Source organism: Microtus oregoni, unplaced genomic scaffold, assembly GCF_018167655.1.
Source record: "Microtus oregoni isolate MIOR12 unplaced genomic scaffold, Mior012 000012F_ref0000307, whole genome shotgun sequence".
Taxonomy (NCBI): domain Eukaryota; kingdom Metazoa; phylum Chordata; class Mammalia; order Rodentia; family Cricetidae; genus Microtus; species Microtus oregoni.
In genome coordinates, this window is record NW_024543071.1 from 15,377,453 (window position 1) to 15,402,777 (window position 25,325).

General features: G+C 47.2%; 1 protein-coding gene across 4 annotated transcripts in view; it reads left to right on the forward strand.

The window, feature by feature from the left end:
- The window catches only part of Fbxw4 (F-box and WD repeat domain containing 4), an 87,710-nt gene that overhangs the window by 49,383 nt on the left and 13,002 nt on the right, over positions 1-25,325 (forward strand). For all 4 annotated transcript variants that reach the window (XM_041660720.1, XM_041660722.1, XM_041660721.1 and 1 more), the window contains exon 6: positions 24,260-24,325. In XM_041660720.1, coding sequence (XP_041516654.1) covers positions 24,260-24,325 — 66 coding nt within the window. The remainder of the gene's footprint in view (positions 1-24,259; positions 24,326-25,325) is intronic.

The window sequence follows — 25,325 nt, forward strand, 5'->3', positions numbered from 1 at the left end:
TCCTCTTTGGATTCTCTTGGATAGTAATTCCAGGGCTTGTCATTTGTGTTTGAAGCTAGTGGTGAGGAGGGCGGAATGAAGAGAAGTGAGGGGGTGGAGATGGGAAGCAAAGAAGGAGTCAGAGAGAAATTTTATTGAGGGAGTTTGCTGGGTTTATGGGAGGGAGTCTCTCCCCTCCTCCCCATTCGGATTTGAAAGGGCCGGTGCATCTTTGATTAGGTGCAGGTCAAAAGAATTTACACATTGTGACCTTAATAACTAGAGGTGATTGGCAGGCGGGCTATGGGGAGGGGGCTGCGGGCCCCTTTCATCTCACTTAGCACAGAGGAGAGACAATGGGCCAGCCGATTTTCCTTGTTGTCCCTTGTTTGAAAAGGTCTGGTGTCTCTACTAGGTACCTGTGACATGGGGGTCTTGATTGGGGTCTCATAAAGGCCCCTGTCAGTATGTCCAAAGGCCAAGAGTACAAAAGCGAGCAGTGGGTGGGGGTCTCAGCTGACCACTGAAGAAGGGAGGGGAGGGCCCGGGAGGCAGTGGAGGGAGAAGCAACCCTGATGGGAGCCCTTAGAGAGGGAGGGGAGGGGGGCAAAGAAGGGCCATTTTTGTCCCTAACTCATCAAGCACATCTGCAGAATTGTCCAAGCCGCTGCCTCCCGGTTTCAAAAGAAAAAAAAAAAATGATCGTTTGATAAACCGTCCTGATTCACCGCTTTCTCACAAGGGTGGGAGACCCAGTCCTGACCTCTGTATGATTTCACGTCAGGACAGCGCTTTCTTGCCCCGCCTCCAAATTGCTAGAGAAACTTTGAAATATATCCTGTGGCTTTCTTTCTCTCTTCTTTTACCCTCCTCCCACCCCCCAATTTCCCACCCTCTCCACCCCACTGGCCACTGTTATCTCCCTGGGCACTCCAGAGTGTAGGCAAATAATTAGTCCCCTCTTTCTGGGGAACAATGAAACTAGGGTGTTTGTCGCACCCCTTCCCACTGCTCACAGCTAGGAGTTCTGGGGGAAGCACCAGGTGGCATGTGCAGAGTGACCAGGCCTGTGAAATCCCTGGGGCTGGCGTGAGGGATTCAGGGAGCGGCGTGTTTCTCAAAGGAATGTGCACAGGCACATGCATTACTGGTCTCCACACAATGTTTGCATTTTTTCCCAGGTAGAGGCATCTTCCATGAAACGCCGCCTCTTCTTGGAGGGTCTTCTGCCCTAGAGGCCAGTGGCAGATTTGAGGGGTAGGGTGGGATGCCAGCTCTGGCTGGCAAAGGATTCCCCCATCCATGCGTCTGTCACAGACCTCTGCAGGGTGCCTAGTAAACAGGAGCACCTTGGGATCGTCCAGAACATCCTTGCCTGGCACCTCCCACCCACCCTTTGAGTTAGCTCTACCCTGCAGGCTGCCAGCTTCAAGTGAGTCAAACCTTCCCGGTGACTAAGTCTGGCAAGAGCACAGATTGGGAGCTTCAGGGAGGCAGGGCAGGAGCTTGTTTGCAGGGGTCAGAGAGGTGGGGGCAGGCAGGAGGGGTGCAGGGAGAGTGCTAGTCAGCTGCAGGGACTATAGCGGTGGTAAGGGGCACGAGCCAAGGGGTCTAGGCAGGAAAGAGCCAGAGTGGCAGGGAGCACTTCTGGAAGTCACAAATGCTTATCTCTTCCAGCTGACCACAGAGCCCTGGAAGTGGAGGCTGTGTAGGAAGCATTGAGGGTTGTCAAGAGCTGAGAGGGCAGGCTCTGTATTTTGTGTGAACCCTGAGGCTTGCTGGGAGAGAAGGTGCCAATTCATGAGGTAGAGAGGACAGTACTCTAGGGAGGCCTGAGGCCCAGGTATCGGCTGCTCTGCCTGTAGGCAGAGTGAAGTCTCTGAGAACCTGGGCCTCAGGTAGTCTGTGGATGGGACCTGCCCTCCAGACATGGCCAGGCTGCCTTGGGTGTGGCCCTAGGCCTGAGGCCTTCTTCTGAAGCATGAGGTTTTCAGAACTGGGCTACATCTTCCCTTTTCATAGGGATCAGAAGGCAGAGATGAGGTGGCCCTGGGAAGGTACCCTGCCAGGGTTCTCCAAACACAGTGGCTCCTCTGTGCTGCCGCTGGCACCCTTCAGATTGTCTTGGGTATTAGTGCTAGTCATTCTGCCAGGCCTGGTGAAGGGAAAGAAGGTAGACCTCCAAGGCTTTTGGGGGGTCCAAGTCCCATAGGGGCCTACCAGGAAGACACCACTAATCTTTGGGTCAGTTTGGGGGGGTATTTCTTTCACTGAGAAACAGGTACCCCAGCAGTGCTCAGTTGCTGTTACTTCTTTTCCCCTAGTCTTTGTAAGAGCGATTTCTTCCCTCCTTCCTTCCATAGAGAGGAGAACTCGAGCTAATGGAACGAGGGAGTGACTTGTCAAGGACGGTCGGCTTGGCGCTCCACGGCTGTACTCGCACTCCCCATGGGGTGTGTGCCCTGCCAGGGTTTGGCTGAGAGGGTGCCAACACATCCCAACTTATAAATGCAGAAGTGGTGCAGGAGAGAGACACAAAACATGGAAGCAGATTGAATGGCTCCACTGAGGTGTTTGACTGGAGAAAATGAGCGTTTCTTACTGATTAGAATGCAGAACATTTCATTATTGAGCTTCCTTACACGTAGAAGAGTGCAGGGGGTCTCTTTGGGGATTCCCTGGGCCGATCTTTCCTTTTAAAAGTCTTATTCAAGCCAGGTGGTGGTGGTGCATGCCTTTAATCCCAGCACTCAGGAGGCAGAGGCAGGCGGATCTCTGTGAGTTCAAGACCAGCCTGGTCTACAAGAGCTAGTTCCAGGACAGGCTCCAAAATCACAGAGAAACCCTGTCTCAAAAAAAAAAAAAATAATAAAATAAAAAAGTCTTATTCAGGGTGAAAGAAGAAGCAGGAAGTGCTCTTGGTAACTCTAGAGGTTAAAGCGGAGTTTGGAACAAACTAGAGGTGAGAGGCGGTTGGGTCTCCCAGAAGGTGCGTGCTTAGAGATTGGACTTTAGGACAACAGAAAGAAATGAGATGGGCGTTGGTGATGCACACCTTTAGTCCTAGCACTGGGGAGGCAGAGGCAGGCAGATTGAGGCCAGCCAGTCCACATCTTGTTCCAGGACAGCCAGGGCTACACAGACAAGCCCTGTCTTGAAACCCCTACCCCTCTCTAAAAAACATCTGGCTTAGCAGAGCAGTTCTGAGCTATCGCAGGTAGGAACAGCCTGAGCTGTCCACTTAGTTTGCTTTAACACTGTGACTGCCATAGACACCTGTCTGAAGTGCACCAAAGTGAAATCCTACAGATTGTTCAGTGTCCTCAGGAAAGGACGACAGAGGGTATTGCTGACAGAGAACTTGTGCTCAAGAACCGTGTCAAAAAATGACATTTTTTTTTGTGTCATTGTTGTGACTTCAGAGGCCCAAAGACGCTTCCCTACCCAAATGGCCTTTATTTTTGTTACAAGTAGACTTAGTGGGGCTGGAGAGATGGCTCAGCGGTTAAGAGCACTGACTGCTCTTCCAGAGGACCCGGGTTCAGTTCCCAGCACCCACATGGCAGCTCACAACTGTCTGAAGATCCAGTTCTAGGGGATCTGACACCTTCACATCAGTGCACATAAAATAAATAAACAATAAGAAATATTTAAAAAAAACAAAACAACAACAAAAAAACCAAGTAGACTTAGTGTCCCTGAGCTCTCAGCAGCTGGAATACATAAGAATCTCTGCTGGTGCCTAGAAGGCCTCGTCCCTGAGAGAGTTCCCATTGACTGGGTGAATGTGGGCTTTAAGAGCTCTGAGGGACTGGAGAGCTGGCTCAGTGTTAAGAGAACTTGCTGCTCTTGTGCAGAACCTGGTTTCAATTCCCAGCACTCACATGGTGACTCACAGCCACCTGCAACTCCAGTTCCAGGGGATCCAATGTCCTTTTCTGAACTCAGGGTACAGATAATGCATACACATGCATATAGTCAAAACACTCATACATCTGTTTTTTTAATCTCATTTCAAAGGTGGGGCAGCTCACTTAATCTTCCTCTTTCCTTATCCCCCCACAAAGAGGGAAAAGTGTGCCCTATGCCAATCCTGCCTCCCCAAAGCAAAGGAGAAGAGGTGGTCAAGGGAGCCATCTGGCCCATGGGTCTCAGCTGGGTGCTGGGTGCTCAGCACTGCCATTTTATTTGCCACAGTTCTGCGTCCTTCTCCTGGCTCTACCAGGCAGATGACCTGTGGGTTCCACACAGAACTGAAACCCTTAGGTTTTCTACAGAAGGCTCTGAGGATGCTAGGTAGGTGATGGGAAGTTAGCTTTTCCCTAGCAACTTTAGACTTGAGGTCATTCAAGCCAGCAGCCAACGATGCTCTTGGGCAGTATAGAAATGAAAGCCACAAGTGAGGTGGGTCAACAAGCTAGTAAACCTGGTGTCCATACCCTACCAAAACAGTTTGCTCTGTTGTACCTTTTCATTCTTCTGTAAAGTTGTTATCCCACCCCAAGTGGCTTAGTGAGAAAAATGGAACTTTTAATCAAAGGATCTTTTTGAAAGCTTCTGTTGTTTTTGCAAAATAGCACCTAAACAAACAAACCAACCCATAGCGTTAGAGCTTGCAATTTCAGAAATGCATAAAAAACATGTCCTGGTGGGCTGGAGAGATAGCTCAGTGGTTAAGAGCATTGCCTGCTCTTCCAAAGGTCCTGAGTTCAATTCCCAGCAACCACATGGTGGCTCACAACCATCTATAATGAGGTCTTCTGGCTTGCAGGCATACAGACAGAATATTGTATACATAATAAATAAATAAATAAATAAAACATGTCCTGGGGCAGCGGCCATGTAGTCTTAAGTTTAAGGGTTGGTGTGATGTTAGTAGGCCAAGCTAAACCAGACCTGGACAGGATGGCACATAGCAGCTTGGTTCCAAAGCTCAGCTACCCCGGAAGTATCTATCATTCAAGAACCTATTTCATTCAGTGCTAATGAGAAGAGTCCTCTCATTCTGTCAGCGGTGGGCACTCAAGAGGGCATGGCATCAGTACCCTGGTGGATGCTGAGAGAGGAGATGACAAAGGCAGAAACAATAGGGAAACAGATGAGTTAAGGTTTCCCTTGGAATTGCCTCATGTTGAAGAAGTCCTTGTCCAGGTTGGGGTGAGGAACAGCAGAGATAGGGCTTAGAATAAGTGAGTTCTGGCCAATGGGAGTTAGGCATTCAGAGTGGAAAGCCATGGATAGCAATGCTGTGTGGGTATGTATAGTCTTGGGGAGCTTGCCTCAAGGTTTTGTGGTAGGGTCCTAGTATTTGGAGGCAAGGCAGGCAGACCTCTGTGAGTTCGAAGGCAGCCTGGTCTATATAGTGAGTTCCAGGACAGCCAGGGCTATGTAGAGTGACCCTGTCTGGAAAAAAAACAAAGCACAAAGTTGTTTCTGTAATCCAGTGAACTCCAGGTCTCAGATGATAAACAACCAGCACAGATCCCTCAATTCTAATGCGCAGTGTACTCTGGAGATTTATAGTCCCAGTGGAACCTGAGTGAGTCCTAAGAAGCACTTGGTCTGCCCCTGCCAGAAGATAGTGTCTCTCTAGGCTTCTTGGGACTCCACCTTGAGTGCTGGGATTAAAGGCATGTGCTACACATCTGGCTAGAACTCCTTTTATTATTTTTTTCAAACCAACAAAATACCCCCAAACCAAATCTTAAAGCCCCCGAACCTTCCATCCTTCTCCCTTCCCTCTGACTTTATTTGCTGGGTAGTGAAAAGTGCTTTCCCGAGTCCCCTTGGGTTGTATGCTGAACAAGGTGAGAAACCCAGGGGAGAAGGAGGCTGTTGCCAAATGTGCTGGCTGTGGCTCCTCCCAGGTTTGCATCCTCTGGCCTGCTGCAGCCACCACACAGTCTGGGCCACAGCCCAAGCAAGCAAAGGTGGCTTGAGCAGCAACAAGCTCCAGCTTTGTTCCGAGTGTAAGGGAAGTGTATTCTGGAGCGATGGGATCTCATCTAAGAGCCACCTGTGCCTCCCAGCCTCCTTCCTGGCAGCGCCTTCTGGCACCAGCGCCCTCTCCTCTAGCCAGCAGGCTAGTGGTAGGAAAGGTACGCTGGGAGACAGTTAAGGGGGCTGTGGTCAGCTTGAGGGGACTCAAATTTCAATTTGTCCCTTAAGGCCTCTGCTTGGCTCAGATCTCTTAAGACTCTGGCCAGGCCTAATTGGTCCTATCTGTCACTGGCATTGACAGTGGCTTTCTAAAGTGGCCTGCAGAATAGGACAGGCTCTCACTTTTTAACCCTAGTTCTTGGTGCTTCAAGAGGTAAATAATATAGGTTCTCATCACTAGGCCACTCCCTTGATCAGGAATCCAGAGTGACACTGGCTTCCTGGAGTGGTGGTGATGGCCAGAGTGACGGTCATGTATTCAGCTCAGGCAAATGTCCTGAAGACTGCCTCTCATTTAACTCTTCCAGAAGGTATTGCCATCATTTTCAGCTTACAAGTAAGGAAACTGAGGCTTGAGAACAGTTAATGTTCCAATAGTCGTGTACACAGATATACCAGGTTTGAGCCCTGGCATTGAGTCCAGAGTGTGTGCTGCTGGCTGCTGTTGTACCCTGTCATGGCCCTGTCATGGCCCTGTCTCACGCTGAACACTTTCCAGTGGGGTAGAACTTGCTGATTTCCTTGAAACTATTTCCAGTATTAAACAATGGATTCTTGGCTTGCTTCTGTGATTGGGACTATATACTGCTTAGAGGCAAACCTATTTGAATTTATTTATTTATTGGGGCGGGGGGGATACTCTAGCATGGCTTGGTGAACTCAGACAGTACCTGCTTAGAAAGTGGGCAAGGCCTGTGGGAGAAATGGGTTCCAGAGCTCAGTGTTGTGCTGCCCCAGGCAGGTGTTTCAAGGTAACTGAGGAGGAAGGGTGTCCTTTACAGGTTGAACACAGCAAGGAGCAGCAGGAAGGATGAAAGGTAGGCCATATGTAACTGAGGTTCATGAGTCTTCGTGGACACGCTGGGCTCCTGTGGTTGTTAGACTGGGCTGCTCCTAGAAGGAGTAGATGGCCCATGGGGTGGTAGTTGGAAGAAGGGAGGGTCTGTTCTCACATCTCTGAAGTCCGAGCTGGCCACTCCACACCCCATAGATGCTTCTGCTGGTGCTGGAGGCGGGGGGTGGAGAACTGCAGGTTCTAGCAGCCAGGCTGGAGAGGAATCAGGCAGGTGATATGGGATAGAACAGTCATTTTCCTGACAAGAGTAGACAAAACAAACCAACAACAACAACAAACAACAGAACAAAGCAACAACAACAACAACAAACTAGACCTGACCACCAGCAAAGAACTGTGCACCAAATTGAGTCAACTGTAGCTGTCCTGAGGAGAACTCGCTCACCTAGGCTCTCAGAAGCTGCGTGGCACATGGCGAGATTTGATGGCAAATGGAGCTCCACCCCATTTTGTCCATGTGATAAGAGGACGGCCTGGGAGGCAGCTGTGTAGCAGTGACCGGTGCCATGGGGATTCAGCTGCATTCTCCACTAGTTCCAAACCAGAGTGTTTTTAGTGGAGTTTCCAGACAGGGTAGCACTATTGGGGTCCCAAGTACAACTTGTCCTGCTCACCCCAACTTCTGCTCCACAAAGTTAGCTCCCATCTTAGAAAAGCTATTGTAGATACTGCTCATAAAAGTGGCCTGTTAACTTTTTTAAACTTGAAAAAACATTATTCTAGTACAACTGGTTTCTGTTTTATAAACAAGAAACCTGAGGCCCCAGGAGGGCACAGACTTGCTGGAGGTTGGGCAGCTTGGGCACTGCTGAACTGGAGCTGTATGCCGGCTGGCTGGCCGCTCCGTGGGCTTGGGCCCACATTGGACTCTTCTGTGCCGCTTGCCTTGGGTATCCCTGGCCGGGAGGTGAAGTCCTCATTCTCTCTCACTTTCCCATCTTAGTTACCCTGTCACCCAGCACATCTGCTTCTGTCTTTAAAATTCACCTTTCACAAGAAGAACTCCTGCCCCTAGGACTGGTGATGGCTCAGGGGGTCTTGGAGTAAGAAGCCAGCAGTCTGCATGGCACCAACTCTGCAGCAGTGTCCCCTCCTGAAGCCTGTCTGCCAACCTTGCCATTCTCTGGCTCTGAACCCAAGTAAACCCCATGCTGTTCCACCTTGTCTCCCCAGCCTTGAGACTCCTGCCCAGCAGACGTTATTTCAATGTTCAGTACTAGATTAAAACAAGTATGGTAACAGCAGTAGAGTTCAGGGTCACAGAACACCCCCGCCCCCCAGTCTCCTTAGTTTTCAACTCAGAGTTGCTTCATAAAGCTCCCTGTTCTGGGTGTCTCTGAAAGCCCCAAGATGATGTGCACCCAGCCCTGGGTCAACTGGGGAAGCTAAGCAGATAATCACTGGCCACACTGCTACTTTAACAGCTACCTCTTCCTCCTCTGCCCAGGTGGCCCCAGCCAGTCCTGTTTGCTTCACAGTGCAGAGGTGTGGCTAAGAACTCCTTTAGCTACCTGGAGCTCTGAGCCTGACTAAAGACAGCCTGTGTGGGTGCCCATGGAAGCTGTGGATGGGGTAGTTCCTTCCCTCCCTTGTCCAGGCCCCAGTTCCAGCTGGCCCCACCAGCCCTGGTCCGGTGCTCTATAGGGCCCAATTGAGAACCCTCTTTTGTCCGCCCTGCACAGAGCAGCCGCTCGCTGCTCTCGCTGCTCTCGCTGCCCTCGCAGGCTGCAGTCTTCCCATCATTCACTGGCAAGGCTGAAAAGCCCGCAGCTAATTGCGACGGGCTGAAAATTACCACTTGCCTGCGTTCCCCTGCTGCTGAGGACATTTGTGTCACTGCTGTATTTAGGGGAACAAAGGCCTCCTGTGGGGAGAGCCCAGGTACGAATGTGGGGTGGGGGAATAATTGCAATCTCTCCAGGTGAAAGCCCCCGTTAAACTTCAGTAAGTCAATTAGGCAGGGAGGGAGGAGGGCAAAGACCCCCACAATAAACTGTTCCCACCACCAATTAAAGAAAATCATTTTAGCTTTGAGGACAGAAACTGCTTATTAGAAATTTTGTGGCCCCCCTCCTCTCCTACTCCAGTTCCCTTTAGGGATGAAACAACAAAACGCCTTCCTCAATAGAAGTGTTTCTCCTCCTTCTGCTCATTGTGTGGCCTGAAAGCACTTACCCTGGGAGGGCAAAGGGAGGGACAGAGACAGACCAAAGGGGAGGAGGAGCAGGGGCTTAACACCTGGGCTGGTGCAAAAATCACAACTGCCTGGTGACTTTGGCCACAGTGTGACTACAGGGTGTGGGTGGAGTTTGCTTATGTGGGGGACATGCAATGCCCATAGACACCAGTGGACACCAAGGGCTGCATACATGTGTGCAGCAGTCAGGGCAGTTACTGCCTTTCCAAAGGCAGTAAACAGGACTGTGTGTGTGTGTGTGTGTGTGTGTGTGTGTGTGTGTGTGTGAGTGTGTGTGTGTGTGTGTGTGTGTGTGTATGTGTGTGCTTACATGTGTCTTCTCAGTGAAGGATGGTGAGGCCAGGACAACCCAAATAGCTGTGCCGCTCTTCCCAAGGCTGTGGCTGAGCCCATGTTTTCTCTCCTTCCAGGAGCCAACTATCCACCTGGGAACTGAGCCACAGCATAGCTGTCTACCTCAGACAGTTGGCAATGGAGGGCTGAATGTCAGCAACCACCTACTGGCCTGGGCTAGGAACAGTTTACGGGGAGTCATATTACTCTCCATAGCATTGCTCCTATGTTGCTTGGGTAGAAGAGGTGAGAGGAGCCTGAGGAGGGAAGAAGTTAGAGGTTTGGGCATGCTTTCTTGGTATCTGGCTTGGCTGATACGCTGCATGTATGGGAGACTGGTTTGCAGCCCTCCCCAGTTATTGAGAAGCCCAGGTTCCGGGAGGAACACAACAGGAAAGGAGGTAGCCTTGTGTGTTAGTAGACGAATTTCCCAGTGCATATGTATGCTTATATCACAGATTTCAAGTGGTGAAGGCCTTGCATCCTACCCAGCCCTGTGTCTTATTACTTTTACCGAGGACTGCTGGAACTGGTGGTAGACATGGCATTGAGTCAGTCCCTGCCCTTGACCCCTTGTGGCTTGTGATGTATTTGGCCTTCATTCCAGTGTTCCAAAGAGGTCAAATTAAATGTCAAGGGTTAGGCTCTTTCCAGAAATGAAATATTCCAAGTTATTTGCCTACCAAGGGGACATGGGTGGTAGAAATTTGGTACCTACATGCTGTGAAAGTGTAAGAGAAAGGCTCTAGAAAAGTCTTGAGCAGGAATATAGAAAGAGAATAAATTTGAGAAAACAACTTTAGGTAGGTGCATGTATACATGTATGTGTGTGAGGTTTTTTAAAGGTTTACCTTTTTTTTTTTTAACAACGAGACATACATGTATCTAACTTACATGGGAAGTAGAAAGAGGCAAGATCTCCTAAGTGAGCTGGGAGGTGGTGGCGCACACCTTTAATCCCAGCACTCGGGAGGCAGAGGCAGGCGGATCTCTGTGAGTTCGAGACCAGCCTGGTCTACAAGAGCTAGTTCCAGGACAGGCTCTAAAACCACAGAGAAACCCTGTCTCGAAAACAAACAAACAAACAAACAAACAAAAAAACAAAAGATCTCCTAAGTAAATTGGGAGCATGGGGACGATGGGAGAAGGTTGAAGGGAAGAGGAGAGAAAGGGAGGGGAGCAGAGAAAAATATATAGCTCAATAAAATCAATAAAAAATAAAAATAAAGATTTTTTAAAAAAAGATTTACTCTTTTTTAAATTAATATGTATGTGCACATGCATGCAGTTACCAGCAGAGGCCACAGATCTTAATCCCCTTAGAGCTAGAGTTATAGATAGTTGTGAGCCACCTGACGTGGGTGCTGGGAATTGAACTGGGGTCCTCTGGAAGATCAGTATACAATCTTCACTACTGAGCCATCTCTTTTACCTCTCTGCATCACTGCCTTTTGATACAATATTGAACTGTGTACTCCAGACTTCCCTGGAACACACTATGGTACATAAAGCAGACCTCAAATTTATGGCAATCCCCTGCCTCAGTCTTTTTAAGTACTGGGATTATAGGTATGAGGTAGCGTATCTTGCTTGATTATTTATTATTTTAGAAAAAGAAAATTATCTCTGTTGTGTGAATTTTCTTTTAGTTCCTCTTGCTGTGTGTGTGTATGAGAGAGATTCTATTAATGTGAATATTTTTTATTATTTTTTAAAATATCTATCTATCTATCTATTTATTATGTATACAATATTCTGTCTGTGTGTATGTCTGCAGGCCAGAAAAGGGCACCAGACCTCATTACAGATGTTTGTGAGCCACCGTGTGGTTGCCAGGACCTTTGGAAGAGCAGGCAATGCTCTTAACCACTGAGCCATCTCTCCAGCCCTGAATGAAATTGACCATCACCACTGTAATTCTTTTATGTGTGGTTTTTATTTGAGTCGGAAGGTTCTGTAGTGAGGAGGGAAGAGCAGACTCTTCAGGACAGTTCTAGCTGTGTAGGAAAAGGGCTCCAAGCAAGCGATATGTATAGTCTTTGCCCAGGGCTTTGGTCTTTGGAAACTATGCTTCCATCTGGAGCATTGTCCTTGATACCTGCTTGCGCGTCCAGATCTTGGAGTAGGAGGTAGATTTTATTTCCTGGTGCTCTTCTTGGGCCTGGGTGGGAGAGAACCTCTTGTCTCCTTTCTGAAGTTGCAGGCTAACCTGTGTTGAAGGTCTTATCTGCTCTTCTAGAAGACTGCTAACTACGGATTTCATGGCCGAGGTGCCCAGCAGATAGATAGATACCTGTCCGAGTGCATTGTTCATCTCGGTTTGATGAATGTCCAGCAGCCACCGAACAGAGAAGCTCTAGGTTACTTAGGACAAATTAATTGTAAATGGTGAATTCAAAGCAAATGCATATTAATGTGAGTTTTATTTAATAGGTGCTCCGAGGCAGCAGACCTCAGAAATGACTGGACCCAGAGACCACAATACTCCCTACCTCTTGGTCCTTGGGGTGCCTTTCTTTGTATCTGCTTGGATCTCAATTTCTTTCTTTTTTCCTAGTTTATTCCTTCAGGCTGTTAAGGACTCCTGAGTCCCACAACTTGTTGCCTAGTCACAGAGAATGACTAGCTTCCAGAACTCATGGAAAGAGAAGCTGTCTCAGAGAGCTTGGGCTAGTATACTACCCGATCATCTTACTAGTCAAGAGGGAGAGTCATGTCACAGCTTGGTAGGTCACTCGGGATCACAGTTGGAGAGTTCAAGGTGACAGAACAATAGCTATGTGCCAGCGCTGTTTCTCTAGGGTCAAATTAGCCTGCACGTCTGTGAAGGACCTGAGCTCAGCCTATGGCTCCCAGCTCTCAAAGAACCTGGAAGGAATGATCCGTTCCTTAACCCCTTCCTTCTCTCTGCATTACTAGTTAAATAGTGAATAGAGCTGGGCAGTGGTGGCCCACACCTTTAATCCTAGCACTTGGGAGTCAGAGGCAGGCAGATCTCAGGGAGTTTAAGGCCAGCCTGGTTTACAAAATGAGTTCCAGGACAGCCAGGACTGTTACACAGAGAAACCCTGTCTCAGAAGAAAAGATCCTGAACTGCCAAGTGCCTGCTTTAGAAGCTCTGTTAAGATGCCCTTATTAAGCTTTCCAGAAGGGGTGACTGGGTCTTCTGGGACCCCTCGTTTTCAGGCTTAGGTAAAATCAGCCACTTTTAGATCTGTTCTGTTTATACCCTTCCCCAGACTCAGGCAAGCAGAAAAACGCCCACTGCCCTGTCTCCCCCAACTCTGCAGGTGGAGGTGTTAGCCTAGCTTCCTTTTTGAGATATTTTCATTTTGTGAGACTCTTTGTAATAAAACAGCACATTTCTATACCCTCCTGAAAAACAAACAAACAAACAAACAGGCCGGGCAGTGGTGGTGCAAGCCTTTAATCCCAGCACTCAGGAGGCAGAGGCAGGCGGATCTCTGTGAATTCGAGACCAGCCTGGTCTACAAGAGCTAGTTCCAGGACAGGCACCAAAAACTACAGAGAAACCCAGTCTCGAAAATAAAAAATAAATAAATAAAAAACAAACAAACAAACAAACAAACAAAAAGCATAGGGCTTTTAAGAAACCAGCCTATCTGAATAGTAAGTACAATTGGGGCTATGTAGTGAGGCCCAGTCTTAAAAAAGAAAAGCAAGCAAGTGAGAATAGGGCTTCACCTCCCCTTCTACTCTGTCTTTTAAAAAAAAGTTTAAATTTATTCTTTTACAATTTCACAAATATATACACTGTATCTTGGACATGTGTTTATAAATACACACGCACACACGCACACACACACACACATACACACACACACATATATATATATATATACATACTTTATCTTGGTCATATATACACATACATATATACACTATGTCTTGTCATATACACAGCTCCCTTCTCTCCTACTTCCCTCCAGAGTCCCAGCATGTGTTCCTCCTGCTTTCAAAATCTCTTCTTTTTCCTTTCTGGAGACATGGTCTCACGAGGTAGCCCTGGCTGGCCTGGAACTTGCTGTCAGACTGGCCTTGAGCTCAAGAAATTCACATTCCTCTGCCTCCAGTACTGGGATTAAAGGCGGCAGCCTCTTTTCCTGGCTTTTTTTTATAACCTGCTAGGTCCAGATGTACACACACACACACACACACACACACACAACCTACCTGTGACCACACCTTTCAAAGAAAAATGACTCCCCTTTCCCACCCCACCACCATCAATTGCCAGTAGTTCCTCAGCAAAAGGTGACCCTTTTTCCTTTTTCCCTAGGGCCCTCCTTACACATGCTGGTTTGTGTTCAGGTAACTGTAGTTATAATGACTCCATGATTTCAACTGGCTGTGTCATTGTCCAAAGGACAACACTTACTATCATTCCTCCTAATCCTCTGGGTCTTAGATTTTCTTTGCCCCTCTTCTTTAGTGTTCTGTGAGTCTTGTAGGGGTCTCATTAAGGGCTGAGAACACAACAGCCAATTATTCTTAGCTCTTTGGCCAGTTATGATTTTCTGCATTAATCACTGCCTGCTGCAGAAAGGAGTTCCACTGACTGAGAACAGCACTAATCTATGAGTATAAATGAATATTTGGAAAGCAATTTGACAACATGTCTGTTTACCCAAATAATAGTCATGGGTTCCCTTCTAGGGCTTATGACCTCCCCAGCTCTGGGTTTGGCCTGGGCAACAGGCCTCAGATCCAACCAGAAAGCCATTGGTGCCCCTGTAGCACCTCATGCCCGTTAGGTTAGTATTATAGCAGGCAGGGTCCTTCACTAGGGACGTCCATTGGTGACTTTTGCCCTCCAGTGAGCTAGTCAGCAAGGAGGAAGTTTCTGGATCAGTTCTAGTTACCCTCTGTCTTGATGGAAAAAGGGGTTTAAGGGTGCAGGTCATGGTTGTGAATCCAGGAGTCATGCCCTCTGCCTGCCCTTTCTCAGTTTGCTCAGTGTCCTGTGGGGGCTCTTTCCTTTTTTCTTTTTTTTTTTCCAAGACATGGTTTTTCTGTATAGCTTTGGAGACTGTTCTGGAACTCACTCTGCAGACTAGGTTGGCATCAAACTGACAGAGATCCACCTGCTTCTGCCTCCCAAGTGCTGGAATTAAAGTTGTGTGCCGCCCCACCCCCCCAAGGCCTGTCATACTTAAGCCCTGCAGTAGGCTTAAAAGCCGTGGGTGAGGAAGGTCTGTGGTCATATAGTAGATAGTGTTGATTGACTGTCTTTGTTCCTGCCAAGAAACTCTTTCTCTTATGCTTTGATAATTGTATGTGAAATGATTCCTGGTATTTAATGAAGTACGGAGAATGCAAATAAAAGCCACCCTATCTCTTGGAACTCCGTAGGTCCTGGGCCATGGTACAGGTCAGAGATGCAGGACCTTGGGCTTGACTCTGACCTGTCTCTATTTCTTTTCACTGTTGACCTTGTAAGCACTTGGTGCTCCTAACCCAAGAGTCAAATCCCTCTATGGTTTGTTGGATGTATATTTCGAAAGAATCAAGTTTTAAGGTAAACTTGTTTGAGTGTATGTGGTCTTATCTATGCAACTCTCCAGTCGATCTCCGCTTTCCTTTCTAGTTCTTGGTAGAACCACAGTTGACCCTCTCATCCCACGCCCCTATTTAAATGCCAGTCATTTATCTTTGTCCTCAAACCTGAGAAAACACGAGATCCTGTCTGTGCTTAGTTCTCAAAATATCAGCAGACCATGGGCCGTCTGTGTCAGGAGGTGTTAGCAGCCTCCTGTGTAGGCTTGCTGCGGACTGCCGTGATGACTGAAAGGGGAAGTGTGGAGTTGGAAATCTGCTTTTGCACTCAGGAGCTCAGGTTTGTAAGCCAGGGTTATAGGTGTAGATGAGGCCACTAAGCTGCAGTCTAAACTCTGGTCTCATGGTTATGCAGCAAGTGCTCTTGACCACTGAACAGCTGTCTCTCCAGTCCTCCACCTCCGTTTTGTTTGTTTCTCTGTGTAGTTGCAGCTGTCCTGGAACTCACCTTGTAGACCAGGCTGGCTTCGAACTCACAGAGATCCTCTGCCTTCTGCCTCCCAAGTGCTGGGATTAATGGCCTGAGCAACCACTACCCCAACACCACCTTCTACTTTTTAATTGTTTTTATTGAGCTATATATTTTTCTATGCTCCCCTGCCCTCTTCTCCCTTCCCCTTCTACCCTTTCCCATGATCCCCATGCTCCCAATTTACTCAGAATATCTTGTCTTTTTCTACTTCCCATATAGATTAGATCCATGTATGTCTCTCTTAGGGTCCTCATTGTTGTCTGGGTTCTCTGGGATTGTGATTTGTAAGCTGGTTTTCTTTGCTTTATGTCTAAAAGCCATTTATGAGTGAGTACATATTTGTCTTTCTGGGTCTAGGTTACCTCATTCAATATGATGTTTTCTAGATCCATCCATTTGCCTGCAAATTTCAAGATGTCATTATTTTTTTTTCTGCTGTGTAGTACTCCATTGTTTAAATGTACCACATTTTCCTTATCCATTCTTCAGTTGAGGGACATTTAGGTTGTTTCCAGGTTCTGATGACAAACAATGCTGCTATGAACACAGTTGAGCACATGTCCTTGTGGTATGATTGAGCATCTTTTGGGTATATTCCCAAAAGTGGTATTGCTGGGTCTTGAGGTAGGTTGTTTCCTAATTTTCTGAGAAATCGCCATACGGATTTCCAAAGCATCTGTACCAGTTTGTACTCCCACCACCAATGGAGGAACATTCCCCTTACCCCACATCTTTTCCAGCATAAGCTGTCATCAGTGTTTTTGATCTTGGCCATTCTGACAGGTATAAGATGGAATCTTAGAGTTGTTTTATTTGCATTTCTCTGATGACTAAGGATGTTGAACATTTCCTTAAGTGTCTTTCAGCCATTTGAGATTCGTCTGCTGAGAGTTCTCTGTTTAGGTATGTATCCCATTTTTTTTATTGGATTATTTGTTCTTTTGATGACCAACTTCTTGAGTTCTTTGTATATTTTAGGGATCAGCCCTCTGTCTGATGTGGGGTTAGTGAAGATCTTTCCCCATTCTGTAGGCTGTCGTTTTGTCTTGTTGACTGTGTCCTTTGCTTTACAGAAGTTTCTCAGTTTCAGGAGGTCCCATTTATTAATTGTTCCTCTTAGTGTCTGTGTTACTGGGGTTATATTTAGGAAGTAGTCTCCTGTGCCAACGTGTTCAAGTGTATGTCCCACTTTCTCTTCTATGAGGTTTAGTGTAGTTGCACCTCCTATTTTTAAAGTGTGTGTGTGTGTGTGTGTGTGTGTGTGTGTGTGTGTAGACCAGAGTCACTGTTGTCATCCTCAGGAAGGCCATCCACCTTCTTTGAGTCAGAGTCTCATTGGGCTAAAGTTCACTAGCTGGCTCAGCTGGTTAGCTAGGGAGTCTCAGGGTTCTCCTATCTCTGGCTCTCCAGCACTGCAAGTGCACACCACCATGCCCAGCTTTATATAGTGCTGGGGTCAGACTCCAGTCCTAGATTGTAAACAAGTAAGTGCTTTACTGACTGAGCCGTTCCTCTATAGCCAGAGTCACAGGTGGGTAGGAACTGCCTGGAGTAGATTCTGGGAACTGAACTCAGGTCCTTTGGAAGAGCAGCAAGCTCTCTTAGCCATAGAGCCATATCTTCAGACCCTCAAACATTTCTAATTTTTATATAAGTAATGCATAAATATGTTCTAATAAAAATATAAACATTCTGGGTGGTGGTGGTGCACCCCTTTAGTCCCAGCACTCAGGAGGCAGAGGCAGACAGATCTCTGTGAGTTCGAGGCCAGCCTGGTCAGAACAGCCAAAGATTCTTGAAAAACAAAAGCAAATATATATACACACAATTCAAAATGAGTGGGCTATTTAAGAGTCCTATCAGTCAACTATGGCCCTGCCTCCTTTATATTATAGAAAATAAGTCTAGTATGTATTTGTTGTATTTGAAGCAAACAGTTGACATCCTATAATTTGGAACATATGCAGATCACAGGCTTGCATTGTCTAGGCTCTCATGCACTTGCTCTGAACTTTAACCCTTTTTTCAGACATTTTGTTACTCCTATGCATTTATTTCCTCTTTCAGATGAAGTCAGAATCTTGTTTCTATGGGACTATATTTCATTTATACATTAATTAGATGAAAATGGGCATTTGAAGACATTTTGACATCTTCTGTCCAGGATCATGACCCATTTCTCTACTCACTCTTGAACTGGTCTTGAACTCACAGAGATCTGCCTGTCTCTGCTTCCCAAGTTCTGGGTTTAAAGGCATGTGCCACCACTGCCCGGTCAGCTCTAGCTTCTTATTGGCTAACTCTTACATATTAATTTAACCCATCTCCATTAATCTGTGTATCACCAGATGGAAATGGCTTACCCAGTAAAGTTCCATCTGGCTCCAGCAGGGCTATATGGCTTCTCTTTGACTCTACCTCCTTTCTCCCAGCATTCAGTTTAGTTTCCACCTGACCCAGCTCTTCTCCTATAGCTCTGCTATAGGCCCACAGCAGTTTCTTTATTAGCCAATGGCAATCACAACATACAGAGGGGAATCCCACATCATAGCAGGCCACTCACTACCAGGGCCACCAGCTCTTGGCCATGAAGCTTGGACAGGAGGATCTAAATGTTGATTTTTCTTTAAAAAACTAATGTGAAAAAAAAAACAACTAATGTGTTTTCCCCTTATTTGTTTGTTTTTGAGGCAGTGCCTCACCATGTAGCCCTGGCTGTCCTGGAACTCACTACCTAGACCAGGCTGTCTTCCAAGTACTGGGATTAAAAGTGTGAGCTGCCACTCCTGGTTGTGTTTTCCTTTTTTTTTTTTAATTTTTATGGTTTATTTAACTTTATTTTATGTGCATTGGTGTGAAAGTGTCAAATCCCTTGGAACTAGATTTTCAGACAGTTGTGAGCTGCCATGTGGGTGCTGGGAATTGAACCCGGGTCCCCGAGAAGAGCAGTCAGTGTTCTTAACCGCTGAGCCATCTCTCCAGCCCCTGTGTTTTCCTTTTTTAAAAGTAACATTTGTTAGGGAATATCTGAAAAATAAAGAAAACTTAGGAAAGAAGAATTGCTTATTGCTATTTTGCCCAAGACCAGTCTCTTTAGCATTGTAGTGTGTTTTCTCTTACTCTTGCCTTTTTTTTTGTTTAGGCTATTAATTTTTTAAAAGATTTATTGATTACATATACAGTGTTCTGCCTGCATGTATGCCTGCAGGCTAGAAGGGGGCACCAGATCTCATTATAGATGATTGTGAGTCACCATGTGGTTGCTGGGAATTGAACTCAGGACCTCTGGAAGAGCAGCCAGTGCTCTTAACTGCTGAGCCATCTCTCCAGCCCCAGGTTATTATTTTTTAAATACTTATAGTAATTCTGTTTGTACCCTGCTTTTTCTCTCTTTTTCTACCTATATTATTTGGGAATATCATGTTTAATTCACATTTTTGGTTTTGACCCCTTGAAGGCAAGACATGTCCTTTTCAACTAACCCACCACATATGGAGTTCACTAAACCTCTTTTTAAAAGTGTTGTTGTTGGTGTGTGTGTGTGTGTGTGTGTGTGTGCGCGCGCGCGCGTGCACACACGCGCGCAGAAGTGTACAGATGTCATGGCACGCTTGTAGAGGTTGGAGAACAACCGTCAGGAGTCAGTTCTCTCCTCCCACCTTGTTAGTCAGGGTCTCTATAATTTCTTCTGGTCTATGGACTTCACACTGGCTGGTTCATCATCATCCTGGTGATTCTATTGCCTCCACCTTGTCATAGGAGTGCTGGGATTAGAGATTTGTATAGTTGCATCCATATTTTTAGTGGTTTCCCAGGATGGAACTCAGGTCATCAAAAGTGCACAGCCATTTTGCTAGTCCAGATTGGCTGAACTTCTGTCTCCACCCTCTTTTTGAGGTAATTATTCTAGTTTCTGTAAGAAACGAAACTTATATTTATATGCCTAAAACTTTACTGAAACTTCAGACAGGCCTGTTCATCCTATTTCCTTTAGTTTGATGAACAAAATTGTATTTTCTTCTTGAGCACCACGCTCTGCTTCCTCCTAGAGGTGCTTTTCTGGACAGGAGGCTGGCAGTGTGCTCCCCCCATGTTGACACGACATACATCTAGCAGTGGATGTTTCCCTAGTTGCAAGGTGGACATGTGTACCAGAGAGAGAGAATTTCTCTCTCTCTGCCTTTCCCAGACACACCCGTTTCGTCTTCTCTTTGTTGCCCGGGGTACTCTGTTGGCTGCATTCCAGGCACCTCACTTCACCTAGAGCCTGCCTCCATCTTTCCCCTTCTTGACTTCTGTTGACCTCCTGTGACCACTTCACTGGTCCTGTCCATGCAATGCTGTCACTGCAGCTCCTGTTCCTGCTTCCCTAGCTGAGTGTGTGTGACCTTCGCACTGTATTCAAGCTGTGGGATTTGCATGCAGTAATGATGTCGGTGTGGAGGTTAGCAGATGGCAACAGAGCAATGAGACCTGACATGTTCTAATGATTCTCTCCTTCCCATCCTCACTGGCCAAGCCAGTGGAAGGGCAGGGATTTCCTTGAAGTATTTAAGGAGGGGGCCAAGGGAAATCAGGGGTGGGGCCCAGGTGCCGATGAGGCCTGTGACCTTTGCTGCTATAATATCAGTGTTTCACAAGCAGGGAGGTTCAGGAACCCACTTGCAGCCCATCAAAAATTGATTTAATTGCAATTTTTCCTCCAATTAGGAGCACTGGAGCCTGACTAATTGGAGTAATAGAGAGTAATAAGGCTCAGATAAAAAGCCTTCCTCGGCTTCCTTTGTATCTTGTGTCAGTGCCTGTCAGAGGTCAGAGAGCTTGCATATTCTATTAGGCAGCCTGGCCTTCATTTGTACAAATTAGTTTACCCAACAGTAATTAAAATGCCAATGCGGGTTGAAGAGAACTGAATACACTTGATGGGCATGCTGGTGAATGATGTGACAGCTTTGGTGGCCTCCCTTGCCAAAGTGTGTCAGCCTGGGCTCAGGCTGCTGGGGCCTAGGCCAGCTGGGTGGCTCTGGCCATCCACGGGCCACAGCTGCTGAGCAAACCACTTCTGCTGCCTGTCTCAGGGCCAGGCTTTTCTTCTTGTCCAGGTTCAACTTGTTGATTCATTCACTCAGTCATTCAGGAACTTTGGGGACTTCAGGCAGACACTGTACTTCATTCTGGGAACCAAACAAAATTAACTTGAAACATAGCTCATATGCATTGTGGGGTGAAGGGTGATCTACTGGATTCTAGAATTAAGAGGGCCAATTCTAGTCCTACTACCTGCTGCTCAGGTGAATAAGAGACAAGTTTTATTACCTCCCTGAGCTTTCTAGTCTGTGGGAAATGCCAGTAAAATACTTGCTCAGCACCTTACACCTAGTAGGGACTCAGTAGATTACAATGGTATGATAATGTATGCTTGTAATCGTGTGCTTGGGAGGCTGGAGGGAGAGGACTAAGTTCAAGGCTAGTCTAGGCCACATACGAAGACCCTGTCTCTAAACAAATAGTAAGTGAATGACAGTCATTCTCCTGTGTCTGTGAGGGACTGCATCCAGTACTTGTCCCCTAATCAGTACCAAAATCTTTACCTGTTCAAGTCCCTTCTTTAATAAATGCACAATAGCCAGCAGGTGGTGTATTCCTGTAATCCCAGCACTTAGTAGTTAGAAACAGGAGGCCTAACAAGTATGATGCTACCCTAAGCTTCATAGTGAGTTCCCAGTCAGCCAGGGCTCTCAAAATCAAAGCAAACATAAATAAGGGGCTGGAAAGGTGGCTCAGTGAGTAAGCACTTGCTGCTTTTGCAGAGGACCAGGGTTTGGTTCTCAGCCTCCACATAGGACAGTTTACAACTGCATGGAACTCCAGCTCCAGAGTTAATGTCCCTTCTTACCCTCCATATTCCTGAATTTTCTCAACCTTCTCTTCTTCATCTTGCATGCAGGACCCCTAACTTTCTTGATTGGATGGCTCTGTATCCACTTTGGGCTTTGTGGCCTGTGTGATACCAGACTTGCCTGAGGTAGATCAGTGGCAGGTTGAGGGTATGAACAAGGGCTGAGAAATTTTAGGCTGGCTCCTGGAAAGGGCTTTGTTGTTAAAAAGAAAAGGTGTTAGCTTATGGAGTCTGAGGGACTTCTTACTCCCCCATCAGTGGATATTGTCGTATGTTGCTGTTCAGGTTTAAATCTTTGATGATTTGGAGAATATTCCTTTAAGGACCAGTTTCACTGGCTGTATAATTGGCTTCTCTAACCCTGTTGGCCTTGAACTCTGGAAGGCCCCTTTCTGGTCAGTTTTATGGATCTGTGTTGAGTGCCCTTTGGGCTAAGCACTGTACTAGACATGGGAGTCCATGTGGACAGTCTCTTAGGAGGAGCCGTGGAAGGGATGCTTGTGTTTGATTTCATTGAGAATTTTAACAGGCTTGGCATAGGACCCAGCATAGTGACAAACACGTAGCAAATCCAGCATAGACATCAGACTGAGCCCAAGCAGGCCAGAGACCAGGACAGGCTTTACATTCGGGAGCAAGGATTGTGGCGCTTAGAGAAGTGGGGGTTGAGCTGCCAATAAGGCATAACCCCCACCGCATCGCTCTTTCAAAGCATTCTATCTGGACGGTTTGGGGCAGGTGCGGAGTATTAGCAGCCATGTCTGGGATTGGCCGGGTTCATCTGTTACTAGCATCTTCCTTCAAATGTGGCTAGTCTCCTGCTTTTGCCACATTTTTCCTAAGGACCATAGGCATTGGAGAGAGGGCAGACAGAAAGCATGGCCACAGCAGTGGGGAGGCGTTCCAGGAGTGTGGGGCTACATCTATAGCTGGCTTGACTCCTTGGCACCCAGGCAGTCCTAGACTGGGCATGTTCCCCAGCTGCTCAAGCTGTCTGCAGTCTGTAGCTCAGCGTTTTTGTTATTAACTCTTAGGCCCTCCTAGGGGCCAGAAGGACATTCTAGCTTCACAGCACCTAGGCAAAAGGGGAAGGACAGCTTCTGGAGAGAAACACTTATAGGTAGATATCTTTTATAGACAACTAAAGAGGTGAGGGGCCTCTTCTTGGTGGCAGATGGTCAGGACCAGGAGTGAATAGGCCAAGCAGAGGACAGGAGTCCCTTGGGAAGGGTCTACATAACCCCCTTCTTTCCCCTACCCCTTCTCCACCTACTGGGAGGTCAGGCTGCAGGAGTGGCAGGGATTAACTCCAGGCTCCTTCCCAACCTCTCTGTATTGATTTACCTTGAGGCTAATTTAGGCCTGTGGCCAAGAGGTCTAGAGAGACTTCCTTAAGAGATGTCTGTGTCTGTGCTGGCGCCCTTCACCTGGCCCCAACTCCTCAAAAGTCTGGAGAGCCCAATTGCCTGCTCCAATGATTTCCAAGTAGCTATTGTGTTTTCAGGCCAAGGTAATTGGCTTTACCAGTTATTAATGGGTTACCCCAGAGAGAACATGCAGGAGGAGGCGAGGGTGACACCTCCTGACTCTGTAGTTTAGTTTCTTGCTGTCCAGTGGCAGCTGACCAGACTAGGAATGAGGCATGGCAGGAGAGGCTGCCTGGCACGGCCACTTTGTGGTAGAATGACTGCTGGCTGTACTGTAGATGAAGAGGAAGTTGGGATGCTATCATATTCCTGGAGGAAGCCTTGGAAGCCTGAGCCTCGAGAGCCCCAGTGTGTCTTATCTGGCCTTGCTCCAGTTTGGAGATGACAGGTGGGCACTAGTCCATAGTTTCGATAGTAAACCAGCCACCTGGTCAGTGCCTGGCCCAGGCATTTACCTCGTCAGCAGCTGGCAGCTAGCTCCTTGCTTGCTGCACTGTCCAAACCACTGCCTCTTTCAGAACCTTCTCTGTAGCACTCTACCTCCTCCTGACAGGTTGGGTACAGAAAGTACAGGTGCTGGATCATGTAGGCCAGTGGGCCGCTTGCCTATATGGTTAACATATCATTAGTGTATCCAGGCTTCCTTCCCCTGTGCAGGACGTGTAGGGACCTGGCCCATCCCTGCCCCAGTGTTTTTAACCCTACTGATTGACATGAGGTTTCTTTTCTTTTCTGTCTTTCTTCCTTCATCCCCCCACCCCCATCCCAGACAGGACACCCCCTGGCTGTCCTGAACCTAACTCTGTAGACCAGGCTGGCCTTGAATTCAGAGAGATCCACCTGCCTCTACCTCCTAAGTACTAGAATTAAAGGCTTGTGCCACCACTGCCCAACTGGTTTCCCAACTCTTAAACCCTTGTGGAATGTCTCCAGCTGATTGCGGTACCACTTGTCAGTCCCAGTAGGATGTTCCCAGGAGACCTTATGGCCTTGTGCTCTCAAGTCTCAGACAGGTATATCTTTAAGAAGCTCACTGCCTTGGACTCAGAACTCACTTCCAGAGGTCTGCTGCTACTGTGGTCAGAGGACACGTGGTCCCAGTCCGAACAGCAATCTCATCTGTGGTTGAACCTGTAGGTCCTGTAGTCAGCCTTGGGAGGTTGCACCCCTCCCCACTACCCACCAAGTTATCTCTCCCAGGCTTCTGTGCTGTGGTACTTCCTCATTCTCTCTCAATGTTTCTTTTTCTGGCTTAACCCCATGATCCCTGGGGAAAGAGCCCTGCATTTCTAGTGTGTAGCCATTTCCGCCGCAGGTTCTGACAAGCCAGCTCTAACTCGGCTCTCCTTTTGTTCGGCAGCTCTTTTGTGACAGGAACAGCTTGTTGTGGGCACTTCTCACCTCTGAGGATCTGGGACCTCAACAGGTAAGAGATTCCTAAACCCACAGAGCATTCAGTGGGGGCAGGGGTAGGGCAGCTGGGAGACTAAACAAGAGCTAGCTGCTAACCAGCCTCTGCCCCAGTTAGCCCTTCGGTACCACATTGGAGGAGGTGGAGCAGGAACCACACCTAGCCACCCACGGGCAGCTGCAGTGCCGTTCTTGGGAGTTATTTGAGGTTAGCTTGAGGAGATCACCTGTACCAGGTGGGTAATTTCATGTAGAATTGATAGTAACTACTTGGATTTAATATACCTTCTGAAGAGTGCCTGGCTATGTAATCTATCCTCAGAGGGGGATTTTTATGATATAAAAAATTTCAAAGGTGGCTTACAGAATCTATAAAAAGAGTTGTCTAGAACAATTAAAACACAAGCAGGTTTTCTTTACAGTTGTCCAGTTGGCAAGCCTAATACGTTCTCATCGATTGTCTGTTTATAGTGTTTTTGGTACCCCACCCCCCGAGACAGGGTTTCACTGTGTAACAGCCTTGGCTGTTTTGGAACTCTCTCTGTAGACCAGGCTGGCCTCAAACTCACTGAGCTGATCCACCTGCCTTCTGAGTGCTGGGATTAAAGGTGTATGTCACCACTGCTGGCTTGGTTTTGTTATTTTTTTAACCAAAAACTTTTATTTTGAAATAATATTCTATATTCATAGGAAGTTAGAAAATAGACTAGAGGGGTGCTCGTATAACATCTTAAATAACAGAGCATATCAAAAGCAGGAAACTGACACTGGTGTGTCCCATAAGCCGTTCTTCTGCCCAGTGCACCTACTACCACAGCCAAGATATAGACTCTGCCAGGCTTTGGAGGCACACCTTTAATCCCAGCACTCGGGAGGCAGAGGCAGGCAGATCTCTGTAAGTTTGAGGCCAACCAGGTATGTAACACAAGTTCCAGGACAGCGAGGACTGTTACACAGAGAAACCCTGTCTTGAAACCCTGCCCCTCAAAAGATAAAGATTCTTTCTCATACACCCT